The sequence below is a fragment of the Arachis ipaensis genome, chromosome B6, assembly GCF_059453495.1.
Source record: "Arachis ipaensis isolate K30076 ecotype BB chromosome B6, ASM5945349v1, whole genome shotgun sequence".
Classification (NCBI taxonomy): Eukaryota; Viridiplantae; Streptophyta; class Magnoliopsida; order Fabales; family Fabaceae; genus Arachis; species Arachis ipaensis.
This window is the reverse complement of record NC_142441.1, coordinates 138,170,551-138,185,097: the sequence shown is the minus strand read 5'-3', so window position 1 is coordinate 138,185,097 and position 14,547 is coordinate 138,170,551. Positions and strand designations below refer to the sequence as shown.

Sequence of the window (14,547 nt, the reverse complement as noted above, 5' to 3'; positions counted from 1 at the left end):
TATATTTTAAAATCTCAGAAATTAAAATGTCCAATTTTAAAAATTTTAAAAATTAATTTAAATAATTTCTCTAAAATTAATTAACCATGGGATTAACTATTAAGGAAGTTCTATCACATTCTAAGAAAATAAAAAAAAAAAAAAAGGAATACATTCGCGACTCCGTTACAAAATAATAGACTTATTGAGATGGATCGAGTCTCCTTCTACATTAATGCTTATATCTGCTTATATTGGCATTAATTGTCAAATTTATTGTTCCTTGATGCAATGATAAGGGACACAAAACTCAAGTGGGATATTGGATAATATAACACGTTTTGTTAAATAAAGGTGTCAGAAAACCACCAGAAATCTTGAGAGAAATTAATTTCTTTAATAAATAAGTTCTTTCATTTTATTTATTCTATTTTATTATTAATTGTTTTTTTAAGAAAATTTCAAACTTTAATGACGTAGCATTTCTTTTGGAAAAAATAGAATATTATTCGTATTATTGTTGAACACTATTATTCAAAAGAATTTACTATTATTGGACTATATATAGCATTTATTGAGAATCCAAAAGATATTTTTAACTTTTTTGCTGTCACTTATTTTAGAGTTAAATAGTTATTAATCCTTAAAATAACTTATAAAATTTGATCCTAGAATGAATTTAATCTTTTAATTTTTAATTGATTTAAATTATACTGTAAAATTTTAAAACGTAGTTCAAATTGACTCATTTATTTATTTTTGTCACAAAAAAAATGATATAACACAATTAAAGAACGATATTTTACTCTTTTTCTTCTTCCTTTTCAATATCTCCCACCCCCTATTGTCACCATTTTCGATCATACATTCTCAACCCCACATGACTCCTTCTTAATGTCCGAGCTTCACATGGGTCCTCAAAAAATTATGTAATAAACATTCAATCAATTTATATTATCATAATACATTACAATTATTAATTCTTAATTAGTTGTTATTTGCAAACTGTTTAAGTTAGTCATAATAGATTTAGCAGCATATACAAAGAAACTAGTAATAGAGGTAAGTTTTTTTTCATCTGTACATGGAACGATCCTAAATAAATAGCAATACTTCTCATTTAAATTAATTCATAGATGCTTTAGCACATGATGAAAATGAGAAATGGTTGTGAACATTCTGCTTCTTCTCTTTTTCCATTTTACATTGAATTTTTCATTTCCTTCATCTTTTACAATTGAGAGATTTGAAAATATTTTTCGAAGACCTGCAACATGTATTGACTTTTGAAGCTGTTCCTTACTAAAATATGACCGGATTAGACGAAATTTTATCAACAATTACTCGATCTCAACATTACGAACCGTCCTAATTACACTGATTTGACGCTCCATTGCCACAAACATATAGTTAGAGTTTTAATGAAAATAAATAAAGTGAAAATTTTATGCTGATAAAAAAATTTGTAGTTTGATTTTGCTGTACCTCTTATTTTGCTGTACCTCTTATTTCCTTTAATCGAATTGATTATTTGATCATTTTTTTTGTTAAGGGTGGTGGTGGGTTCGGAATGTATGATTGAGGGTGATGGCAATGAAGTGTTGGGAGGTTCAGACATTGCAGAGGAAGAAGAAGAGAGGGAGTAGTAATAAAACGACGTTTAGACACAATAAAAATGAAGTCGTTTAATCGTATCACGTCATCTTTCCGATAATAGAAATAGATGGAAATATAAACTTAAGTCACGCCTTAAAATTTTAGGATACAATGGTCAATTAAAAATTAAAAGACTAAACTAAATCAGAAGTTAAATTTTAGAGACTATTGTAAATATTAATTCTTTGTTTTATGTCTAAATTTTTATTTTTCTTTTGCAAAAAATAAAAAAATATTTTAGTTTTATCCTTATTTAACCTTTTATTTTAAAAAATAAGACACCAAGATTTCTTTTCATTTCTAAGCTAAATTAATTTCTTCCATTATCGGGAGAATTTGACATCCACTTCCTGAGATAATAATAATAATAGTAAATAAATAAATAAAATAAATGAAACAAATAGCTCTACGTTTTTTTTTGGATAAATAAGTTTTAATATATTTTTTCTATGAATAATACTCTATACATCTAAGGTTTTTTCTTAATCAACTTTAATTAAATTAGTCTAACATAATAAAAATCAGTTATAATTAATATTATTTTAAATTTTATTATTTAACTTGACTGAATTTAATTTATAAAAAAATTTAGATATATAATATTATTTAAAAAAAATAACATAAAATTTAAGAAAAGACCAAAATTTAATTTTTGAATATAAAAAAATTAAAATAAAAATTTTAAGAGAACTAAATTAAAATTTATACACCATTTATAAAAAAAAATTGAAATTTAAGGGGTCATTGTCCCTTGTCATTAGAGAGGCTCCGCCCAAGTACTCTTTTTTCATTTGGGTAAATATCCCCTACAATTAGGGATGGAAAAAGGTCAGGCGGTCTGTCAGGGGTCTGTAATCTGGTCTATGTTTGGCCTGATCTGGTCTGACTTGTTATAAAATAGGCACAGACTCAAGCTGTTATAAAAACCTTATTATGTTAATAGGCTAAATTCATGCTTATTAATTAGTCTGGCCTGGTCTGTCAGGTCTGTCTGGACCTTTTAATATATAATTATATATAAAAATAATTTTTTTATTATTAACAAAATAATGAGGTATTTTAAATTTATTATATTTAATTATAAATAATTTTATATATTTTAAATACTTTAAAGTTTAAATTTTTTTATAAATATTAAATATGACATTTTATATATAAATATATTTATTAAAAAATATTTTTTTAAATAATATTTTTATTTTTGTAAAAAAAATAGTAGGCTTTTTAACAGGTTTCAGGTCAAGCCAGGCTGAATAACAGGCCAGACTTAGTACTTTGAAAAAAGCCTATAGCAGGCTGCAGGCCAGGCTCAGATTCAGGTCAATCAACTACATGACAGGCCAGGCCTGTTAAGAGTAAAGCCTGGCCTGACTTGACCTGTTTCCACCCCTACCTACAATAAGTTAATTCTACATACTCAAACCAAAATATTATGTAAAAATATGATGAGACAATGTATGTTTTATACAATATGTACAATGGAGTTAATTTGAAATTAAAAGTAAACTATAGGCAACTAATTAATTTTGAATAGTTTTCAATTTAAAATTTAAATCAAATATTAGGATTACCGTCGGTTTTGGAAAAAAATAAACTACCTCCCTCTCTCACCTCTCTTTCTCAATATGGTTTGTCAGCGTTCTATGTCTTTCTCATTGAGTCTCGCCGGTACACTAACGCCACGGTCACTAGCCACCATCGGAAATCGCGCCGACAATGTTCTGACTGGCGCCGTTGCCGCACAGGCCACCGCCAAGGGAGGACGCGCATATTGTGTGGGTCGAACTAACGGCACTGCAGCAACCCGGACGTCCAGCGTCTCCGTCGCAGCCGATGTGTGTGCCTTCTTCCCGACACCGTCCTCACCTCCTCTGATGCGCCTTCGCTTTCTCCCATTCCTTTAAGTTTCTTCTCACCGATGATACTACTATGCTCTTCTTCTTCTTCGGATCCAAACATGGTTAGCTTCTTTCATGATTTGAGCCATATGCTTCATAACAGTGTCGCTTTTGTCATGACTAGTCCTTTAAAATTATGTTTCACCACAATAATAGTTTCTTCTATTTATTCATCTTCTTCTTCTATTTTAATGGTCAATTTAGGATGGTCATTTTAGTAGGTATGCGGATGGTTATTTTATTTTTATGTAAATGATTATTTTTATCTTTAAGTGGATAGTTATTTTTATTAAGGGTGAGTGGTGTGTGGCGACCCAAGTAGCGATGGTGAAATGGAATGATTATTGATGAAGGTGGGTAGGCCGCCGGTTGAAAAAGAAGAGAGTATCGAAGGATTTCAGATGGTTATTTTTTTTAAATAACTAATTGGTTTTTTTAAAAATTTGAAATTTGAAATTGGAGAATTTGAAATTTGAAATTTGATGTGAAATAACTGAATAAGAGTTTTTAAATTTATTATTTCGTGGGTAATTTTTGTTTTTAACTCATATTGAGCTAAATAAACAATTTATTATACACATTGTACAAATACTCCATTGGTTCCTAGTGCGACTCAAATATTATACAATAATAGTTAGAGAGTAAAGAAAAATTATGATGTACAATAGCGTTTGTTTGTAGGGAGAAAGAAATATTAAGATTCAATATTATTTGATAATTTAAAATTAAGATTTTAGTTTAAAAATATAAAATTTAGATTTAGCTCACATATACTATTAGGCACATAATAAGTTTATTATTAGTAAAAAAATTTAAATTTTTTTGTTTAATGAATGTAAAATAAATGTATTAAAAATTTAAATTTTTTATATTTTTACTAAATTTTTTTTTTGTTTTATAATCTTAACATGTACCTTTATGATACATGAGACCGCGTTTAATTTATATCTTTCTTGAGAGAAAAACACAGAGACATAGATATTAAAAATATATATGGATACAAATTATTAATATATATATATATATATATATATTGTATTTGATAAAATATTAAATAAGACACCGTAAAATTAAAAAGATTCATATTTTATAAAAATTAATAAAAGATAAAAATATAAAAAATTGATAAAGAATAAAAGTGTAAAAAATTGATAAAAAATAAAAATAAAAAATTAATTATGTAAAAAATAATAAAAAATAAAAGTATAAAAATTTGTGTCCAATTAATTGTATTTTTGTGTCTTCATATTTAAAAAAAATACTAAATATATATATGTATTTTATGTGTATTTATATACTAAATTATCCAAAATTTGTATCCTAACAAAGAAATAACGAAAATATACTAACGTGTTCATGTCTTTATATTCGTATCCATGCTATAAATTACGCATAATAAAAAAAAGGAAGTGATTAAAATTGAATCAAACAATCAAACTAAAAAATACCAAATTCGCCAAACAATCAAATCCCAATAATTCTATTGCACATTGTGTAATTGGACGGTGATAGAGCTAACAAGCATTGAAACACAGGTATAATCGAAAAACTGAAGATGATTAAAGAAAGAAACCCTAATTCTCAGAGAGAAGAAGTGGTCTTTTGTTTCCTCTTAGTTTGGTTCAGTGAATGAGAGAGAGGGTTTGAAGATGGTTGGGGGGGGGGGGGGTGCTGTCCGTGTGTGGGTTCATAGTTTCATAAGAGGGGCAGGGGTATTTTAGTTTTTTTTCTCAGATTTCATATTTATTTTTTATTTTTTAAAGTTAAAAATAAAACTTAAATTTGTGATCTGTAAGTGAGTAAAAAAAATTATACTATTTAAATTATAACTGGTTGATAGTTTTTATATTTATCTTAAAATATAGTTAAATACAATACAAAAATTTAATTTAGTCTCTATCTTTTAATTTTAGTGTTTTGTTTTTAGTTTTTTTTAGAACACAGCTTTTATATATATATTTGAGATATTTTTAAAATTCCAAATTTTAGAGTCACCATTGTTATATAATTACTGCAAAAAATCTAAAATTAAATTTTATCCCATACTTACAATTTCTAAAATAAAAGTACGTAGAATGTGACATTCAACCAATCAGCTTCTTTGATCAGTTGTTATCAAACTAAATAAGTTTCATAATTTGAAAAATACAGCTTTAAATATTGGGAAGTTTTCATAATGATTATATACTTGATTGGTTATATTATGGTCCATAGAGAAGTTGAGCAATAACTAACATCAACATGGTAGTATATCAACGAAAATGTTAGAAAAATAATGTAAAAGGTTATCTTATTTAATTTAATATTTATAATTATATATAAGAGGAGTGTTAGGGAGTCAGCAATTTTTGGTATTTATAGCTATCAAATAGCCATCAATGATGATTTTAATGGTGTGAGATTAATGTGAAATTTCATCTAATGACTCACTTTTTCTTGCTGGTTACATGCTAACCAGAATTTGGAAAAGTTGCTGGCCCCTAGACTTTTTCTATATATAATATTCATAATCATATATTTATTATATTAAGAATTTATATAATTATTATAGTCAAAATTACTGAAAATGTTAAAAAAAGCCAAAAAAAAAAAATTATGCCCATGTTTAATTTGATTACCCCCAAACCTTTTTCATATATCAAAAACTATATATGTTAATGTATCCAACAGATTTACAAAAGGTCCAAAAAGATTTTACAATTTAGTATAATCATCTAATTTCATAATCATTTTATACATTTTCCAATTTTATTTTATTCTCATTCTTTTTCACAAACTATATTAGCAAAATTCTTTATGTATATAGTATTTATTCAATTAAAATAGTGATAGGATCGGATGGCATTTTTTAAGATTGCTATTGACTTATCATTTTATCTTAGGGGTGAAAAAACTACCAAAAAAAATATGAGTTGTTAGACCAGCAAATCTTGATTATTATTTGTTATGAAATTAATTAGTATATATTGAACCGTTAATTAATCAAATTCGAAGGTTGATAAATGATAATAGAAGACAAAATTGACTAAAATAAGTAAATAATTAACATTGCACTAAAATGTAAAAACTGTTAGTCCATTATTATATTCCAATTAAATCTTTTTTATTATAAGTTTTATTATTTGTTCAATCTTTGTTCTTAATTACTCCGTCCATTCCAAAGTACTTGATATTTTAACAATTCAGTACAACCAAAATTTAATTCAATGCATCAACTTGGTATAGATTGTTTGCAGATAATTTGAATGCCTCAAGATCAGAATTTAATATTAATTAATGTATTATTAGTGTAAACAAATTATATGCAACGATAATAATGTAAAATATTTTATATAGCTGTCTTGTTACATCTACTTTTTAAATGATTATTTATGTAATTAATATAAAAATATAATTATTTTTATAAATGCATAAGACGTTATATAATTAGATGTACATATAAAAGTATTTACATCGATAATATATTAAAATTAAATTATATATATATAATTCCAAACTGAAATCTTTTTCTGTTGGCATATTTTGTAACAGATGGATGAGTACTATTGGAACTTTTTTCCCCTCTTATAGTTAATTAGCCACTTAGCCATATTATTATTGTTTTTCGTTTCCCTTTAACTTTTTTTCTTTTAGTTTTTATTATTAAGATTTGTGTAGCAGGACCCTTTTTTTTTTACGCTAAATTAAAGATGGGCATGGTGCCAACGAGGAAACAAGAAATAACAGACATACAACAAACAAAACCACCGAAGACAGGCAATAATATGAATGCAACTCTCAACCTTTCTCCAAAACCATGCCCATGACAACCCTCTCCATCTTCATTCTTCACACAAACACAAACACACACTTTATCTTTTGATTTCTCTCTAAGCCCTTTTTTAATTTCTTCTTCTTCACCTTTCTTACCTGTAAAATCATCATACCCTGAAGCCTTATAGCCTTACTTTGTTCCTTTAATTGCACCCTTCATAAGGAAGGGAGGATTTTTTGTTTTTTAAAGTTTTGTTTTTCTTCATCACTTCCACATTTGTTATCCCCATAAATATTTCCTTGTGGTGGTGTCAAATTTTGAAAAGTTTGAAAGTTTTTATTATTGTTGTTGTTATCTTCTTGTTCTTAATCCTAAGGCGTTGGGAATGGGAGGATGTTGCAGCCATGAGCTTGGTATTCGAGAGAAGGTTGAGAGCGAGTTGGGAGATGAACATGAGCTTGATTATGAGGGCAATGATATAGAATATGGTTATGGTGGTGAAATCATAAGGCTCAAAGGGTGCTCTAGGTTTGTATCAATGTATTGCCAACAGGGTAAGAAAGGTGTCAATCAAGATTCTATGACTGTTTGGGAGGTACCAATTATCATTCTATTCATTTTTTTTTTCCTCCTTTGAATTCTTGCATTGTTGCCTGGAATTGTTCTATCTTGCACGGGTTTTTGTTTGATTATTACATTAATCATCAACTTTGACTTTTCTTAATGTTTCCTTTGGATTATTCTCGTGAATTATTTTTAATTTGATCTTTTTTTTCAAGTTATTTGGTGTTGTCATTAATGACAGTGTTATCATATATCAATATATGAATTAATTACCCATGTTCTGTGGATCTTTCCTCTCTTTTGATTGAACTACACAACATGCATGAGCATTAAATGTGACTTTTCAATATGGACCCTCTTGGCATCGTATCCTTATCTGCACTTTACTCATATATATTTTTATCGTTTGCATATGGTGAAATTTTGATTTTTAATCACCTCATTTGAGGATTTGAAATTTTCACAATTCATAATAACAATAGCCATCTTTAGGCTTAATCAATAATTTTCTTTTGCTTTATGGTCCAACTAATTCCTATGCATTTTTACCAAATCGAAATGTGGTATGTGATTAGGACTATACCGGAGAAAAAGACATGATATTCTGTGGTGTTTTTGATGGGCATGGTCCTCTAGGGCACAAAGTATCGCAATATATCCGCGACAATCTACCTTCGAAGCTGTCTGCAGCAATCAAATTGGCACAACAAAAGGCCAACAACTATTATGATGATAGTGATGCAGATACAAGCACGTTTGATGATTCTAACCAGAACATGTCCCTTGCTTCATGGGAGGGATGCTTTATCAAGACATTCAAGGAAATGGATGATTACCTTGCCAAGGACATTAATACCGACAGCTATTGCAGCGGTTGCACCGCCGTTACTGTCATCAGACAGGTACAACTAAATATTCTACCGTTTAGTTTGTGTTTTCATTTTCAATTTTTATTTTTTGTTCTTTTGACCTTTTTATTTTATAAAATTTTAATAACAGAAAATAATTAAACAATAATTTTACAAGATTAATATAATTAGTTAATTAACAATATCTAAAAATGTTGCTTAAAATGATTGGACTGCTCATTTAAAATACTTGTCAATATAAATTAAAATTATTAGCCATTAAAATTTTTTATAATTAAAATAAAAATAGAAAGAATAAAATATATTTTTTGTTCTTAAAATTTAGCAAAAATTTTAAAAATACTCATAAGTTTTATTTTGTTTTAATTTTGTTCTAAAAGTTTTCAATTTGCATCAACTATACCTCTGGCCGCTAATTTTTCAAAAAATTTAGGATCAATTCAACAACAATTTCATAAGAACAACCTTGAATATAAGTAAATCAATTATAATTTTCATGCATTTTTGTTGGATTGGTGTTAAATTTTTTGAAAATTTAGTTATTGGGGGTATATTCGATGCAAATCAAAAACTTTTTGGACAAAATTAAAACAAAATAAAATTTAGAGATATTTTTAAAACTTTTGTTAAATTTCAAGGACAAAAAATATATTTTACCGAAATAAAAAATAAAAAGACGAACCAAAAGAATCCTAGTTTTTGTATTAAGATGTTGTTTGGTTATGATGGAATTAAGTTTGCATCACTTTTTGGCTCAAATTTCAGGGTGATCAGCTTATAATCGGAAATTTGGGCGATTCTCGCGCGATTCTTTGTACTAGAGAGAGAGATCAACGTGTTCCTATTCAACTTACCGTGGATTTGAAACCTGATCTTCCAAGTAGGACTTGTTATTGACATTATTTCATAAGAACTAATAGGCTCTAAGCATAAGCATAGCAATATTTGTTCAATGTTTGTCTTAGGTGAAGCTACAAGGATCATGAGCTGTGAAGGCAGAGTTTTCGCGGCAGAGGAAGAACCCGACGTGTGCCGAATATGGATGCCTGATGATGACTGCCCTGGATTAGCCATGTCCAGATCCTTCGGAGACTTTTGCCTCAAAGATTATGGCCTCATCTCAATTCCTGATGTATTTTACAGGAAACTTTCCAAGCAAGATGAATTTGTGGTCTTGGCAAGTGATGGGGTAGGTCATATCAATTACAACTTCAAACTCTCTACCATGGATCTTGGATTCCTAGTTAGACTAGAAGTTTTTCCATTAATGCAATGTGTACATAAAAAATCAGCTATTAATTAAAGTTACCTGTATAAATACATATTGAAATACAAAATTCATAGTAGTTGATTTTTTGTGTGCACGTAGCATTTTTGAAATTTATTACTTTTTGTTATGAAAAAATAAACTCTTGATGGAATCAATTCTACAAATGCAGAACAAAACATAAGATCATGCAAGTATCTAAGAAAACAACCATGTAAACAGTGAAATAAAGTACAAAAATCTTGTATTTCTTTTTTGCAGGTATGGGATGTGCTGAGTAACAATGAAGTTATCAACATAGTTGCTTCAGCACCAAGCAGAAGCGTAGCAGCCAAATTGCTTGTAAAAAGAGCCGTTCGAGCATGGAGATACCGGTATCCCGGCTCCAAGGTAGATGATTGCGCAGTTATATGCTTGTTCCTGGACGGCGAGCAGCCGGTGTTATCCCACTCGCAGTCCAAAAGGGTTGGCAAACATCTCAGCAAACACCCTCATCGCAACCGAACGATGAGCAACGAAGACAACGAGACAGTGGCCGGAAAAGTGGGGGTAGAGCTGAATGTCAATGAAGAATGGAAGGCTCTTGGAGGGTTAGCTAGAGCCAACTCCTTATCAAAACTTCCAAGGCTTACAAGAGACTTGAGTAGAAGGCAAGTATCAACTAGGTTCATTCAAGGGAGCTGAAAAAGGTTCACTTACTCTGCCAGGGCCTTCTCATCATATATATATACATATATATAAAGTGTGTGTGTGATCACAGATCTTCAGACCTAAACTTTGTACATTTAGGTGAGAAAAAAACATTGGACGGGTTGGGAAGAATGTTATTAGGACCATTTTGGTGTTCCTTAAAAAGTGAGTGAAAAATAATTGATAAATGAGCTTTTACGTGTTAAAATCTAAAAAAGAGATTGAATATAAGAACTCTTTTTTCACTTAACTTTTGAGAAGATTACCAAAATGCTTGTGTTTCAAATGATGCAATTAGTTGAGAGTTGTGATTTCTTGGGGCCTACATTAACTATTTCACCATTGTTATTATGGTCATTAATAGTAACATTTATGTCTCAGCTATTATATACGTTCATGTTTATGTTATGAAGATAGGAGATTTTCCAAAACTCAAAACCAGATTGTTCTGAAGAGTAGGAGATTTTATTAATATAGGTTTTAAGTTTTCTGAAAATATATGAGACATCTTTCACTTTATCTTATAAATTTAAGCAAACTTGAAATAGCATAGAAAAAATAGGAGGATATGAGTGTATAATTTCTATCACAATTATGATAGAATTTTACAATAATTAATTTTAAGAAAAATAATTATTTATACCTATGAAATTTACGACGCTGACAAACGTACCCATCAAACAAAAAAATTAACGTTATACTTATGAAAAAATATTCATAAAAGATGAATTTTATGTAACAAAAGTACCCAAACTCTAATTTTTTGTTGACTTTTTAATAAAATCCTTAAATTACCCTTGTCTTTATCCTCTCCACCCCTATGGAACAAACCCAACATCGCACGGCAGCAAGCTCCTCTCCTTCCTCAAAAGGTCGACATCAAGACCAAGTTGCCTTGTTGTGTTGGGAAAGAGAGAGAATAGCGGAGGCTCAGCAAGATTCGCAGATTCAGAGGTAAAGTTATCTATCCTAGTCATTGACCACAAATATATGATGATTATGAAGAGTTAATCCTACTTAGTCAATCCTAACATCGAGAATAAGTCAAATAGGCATAATTGATCTCAATCCACAAGTCCTAGTCTACTCACTAATTAGCTTAGTGAAAGACTAGAGTTAGTGGAAACCAAATCAATTAACTACTCTAATATATCAATCAAGAATGGACATCAATGACTCAAGGTTACCAAAGTCCTCAATTCCAAGTCAAGAGTGAGAAAAAACTATACTAAAACTAGGCAAAACATTTTATCAAACACTTGGGGTGCATGAAAATAAAATCATATTAAATTACAATAATAATAAATTCTAAAGCTACCAAAAGTAAGAAAATACTAATAACAACTCCATTAAATAACAATAAATAAAGAAACATGAAATTGAATTAATAAAAATTCAAATTAACAAGAGTTCATTAACAATAAAATAACCAAATAAAAGAAATAACAAGTAAAACTAAAAGAAGTAAGAAGCTAGAAGAAGAAATAATAAAGAAACTAAATCAAGACAAGAATTAAAGCATCAATCTAAGAGAAAATTAACTAAACCTATCCTAATTCTAGAGAGAAGAGAGGGCTTCTATCTCTAGAATAACCTAAAACATGTTACTAAAGCTAAACCTAATTTTTCCACTTGTGCATACACACGAATTACTTGTGCATACGCACGCATACTTGTGTGTATGCACACTTGTTGAAAAACTCCAAACTCCATTTCTTCATGATTTCTCCACTTTTGCATGTTTTTTCCTCACTTCTTCAATCCATATTAGCCTTGTAAGCCTGAAATTACTCAACAAACACATCAAGACATCAAATGGAATTAAAGTGAATAAAATTTAGCAAATAAGGGCCTAAAAAGCATGTTTTTATTTTGAGCACAATTTATGGAGAGCTTAGAAAATCAAACTATTTCATTGAATAAGTGTAGGAAAAGTTGATAAAATCCACCCAATTAGAGCAAATAAATACCATGAAATGTGAATTTATCACATCCTCAACTTAAACAATAGCATGTCCTCATGTTAAACTCAAGAAAGAAACAAGAAAGAGGTGCTACATTTATTCAAAGTAAAGAAACTACCTATATGTAATCTACCTAAATGAATGCAACTACTTAGTCAAAATAAATCAATTTTCAAAAATACATATATAAACATAAGGGCTAAAGCAATTTCAATAAAATCAAATTCACAATTGAGTTGAGTTATTGAAAAGAGTTAACAACTTGCAAGAAAGGAGATAATCAAAGGGGGAAACATGTAATTAAGCAATTGAACCCCTCACCGGATGTGTATACACTTTATTCGCTCAAGTGTTTAGGGTCAATTCACTCATTTCTCCTTTAATCAAGCTTTTTAAGATTTGTTCTTCATCTAACAATTAACAATTATTCAATGTATGTATGCAAGTATCATGTGGACTTTTTATGGTTGTAATGGGGCTAGGGTAAAAGTGAGGATGCATATGGTCAAGTGAGCTTAAAATTTGAATATTTGACTAACTTAAGTTCTCACCTAACCTACATAACAACCTATACACTTCAAATGCAACCTAACTACCCATTCTTCACTTTTTTGCACATTCATGCATTCTTTTCAATTCGCATCTCATATGCATTGTTCTTATTACTTTTTTTCGAGGCATTTTGTCCCCTATTTATTGCTTTTTTTTCTCTTTTTCTTTTTCTAATTTTTTTCTTTTCATTCTTTTATTTCCTTCTTTCATTTTTTCTTTTTTTCTTTTTTTTTCCACAATAAAATATATACAAGATACTAATGCATATGGTTTAAGTATTTAATGCATGAGTATATACCCAATTCCCAAGGTTTTTAACAAAGCTATAAGATATACTTTTATCTCAACCATTGTTTCCATATTTTTCCACACTTAAATGATACACACTCTCACTAGCCTAAACTAATCAAAGATCTAAATAAGGGACATTTATTATTTTTTACTTAGGGTTAATGATGTGCTAAAATTAAGAACAAAAGGGGATTAACATAGGCTCAAAGTTGGTTAACAAAGAAAGATAAAATAGTAGGCTATTTGGGACAAGTGAGCTAAATAAAATTATGGCCTCAATAATATAAATTCATATATACATCAAATAATGGATATAAAGAATCAAACAAATCAAAGATTACAATCATAAAAAGAGACTAACACACAAGAATGAAAATAGTGGTTATATGATATAACCACACAATTAGGCTCAAAACTCACATGTTTATGTGTTCTTAGCTCAAAAACATGTTCCACAATATATAATTCAAGCAAATTCAAATGAAACAAATATCAACTCAAATCAATTAGGATATCAATGCCCTATTGAAAATGGTTTTTCTTGGAAATTTTATTAAATTAACTAAGCTTATTATATGTATACAAGGACATGCAATAAACTAAGAAAGAATGTAATTAAAAGTAATATAATATATACAAACTAAAAAAAATAAAATGTTAAAGTGTTTGGATTAGATTTTGTCACCCAAGATCGTCGATCGGTGACGACCTCCTACACTTAAGGGTTTGTACCGTCCTCGGTGCATCTAAAGATGAGCAAGGGGGTATGGCGACTTCAGATTGCCACCTTCAGCTGGTGGATCAATCGGCTGCTGCGTGTGCTTCTTCTCGCTTCCTTTATTGCTTATGATGACTCACTTATGAAAGATAGAAGATAGGATAGTAAGATAAGGGGATGCAAAAGCAAGGGAGCATATATTGTTGGAATGAGGTGATATTCACTAAAATTTATTTGTGAGTGAATTAGTTTGTGACATGAAGGAAACAAGTGTGTGTATTCTAAGTTGCGCGGTTTAGAACACACACTAGCTTAGAAAGCTATGTCACAATTACATAAAAGAAA

At 29.1% G+C, this 14,547-nt stretch overlaps 1 protein-coding gene across 1 annotated transcript; it reads left to right on the top strand.

Annotated features, from left to right (window-relative positions):
• The first annotated feature begins 7,252 nt into the window (after positions 1-7,252).
• Positions 7,253-11,047, top strand: LOC107648437 (putative protein phosphatase 2C 65). Its single transcript, XM_016352303.3, has 5 exons — positions 7,253-7,882; positions 8,427-8,753; positions 9,486-9,600; positions 9,686-9,909; positions 10,249-11,047. Exons 1-5 carry the CDS (start codon positions 7,673-7,675, stop codon positions 10,669-10,671), a joined length of 1,299 nt encoding a protein of 432 aa, XP_016207789.1. The 5' UTR covers positions 7,253-7,672; the 3' UTR covers positions 10,672-11,047.
• Positions 11,048-14,547: the final 3,500 nt, after the last annotated feature.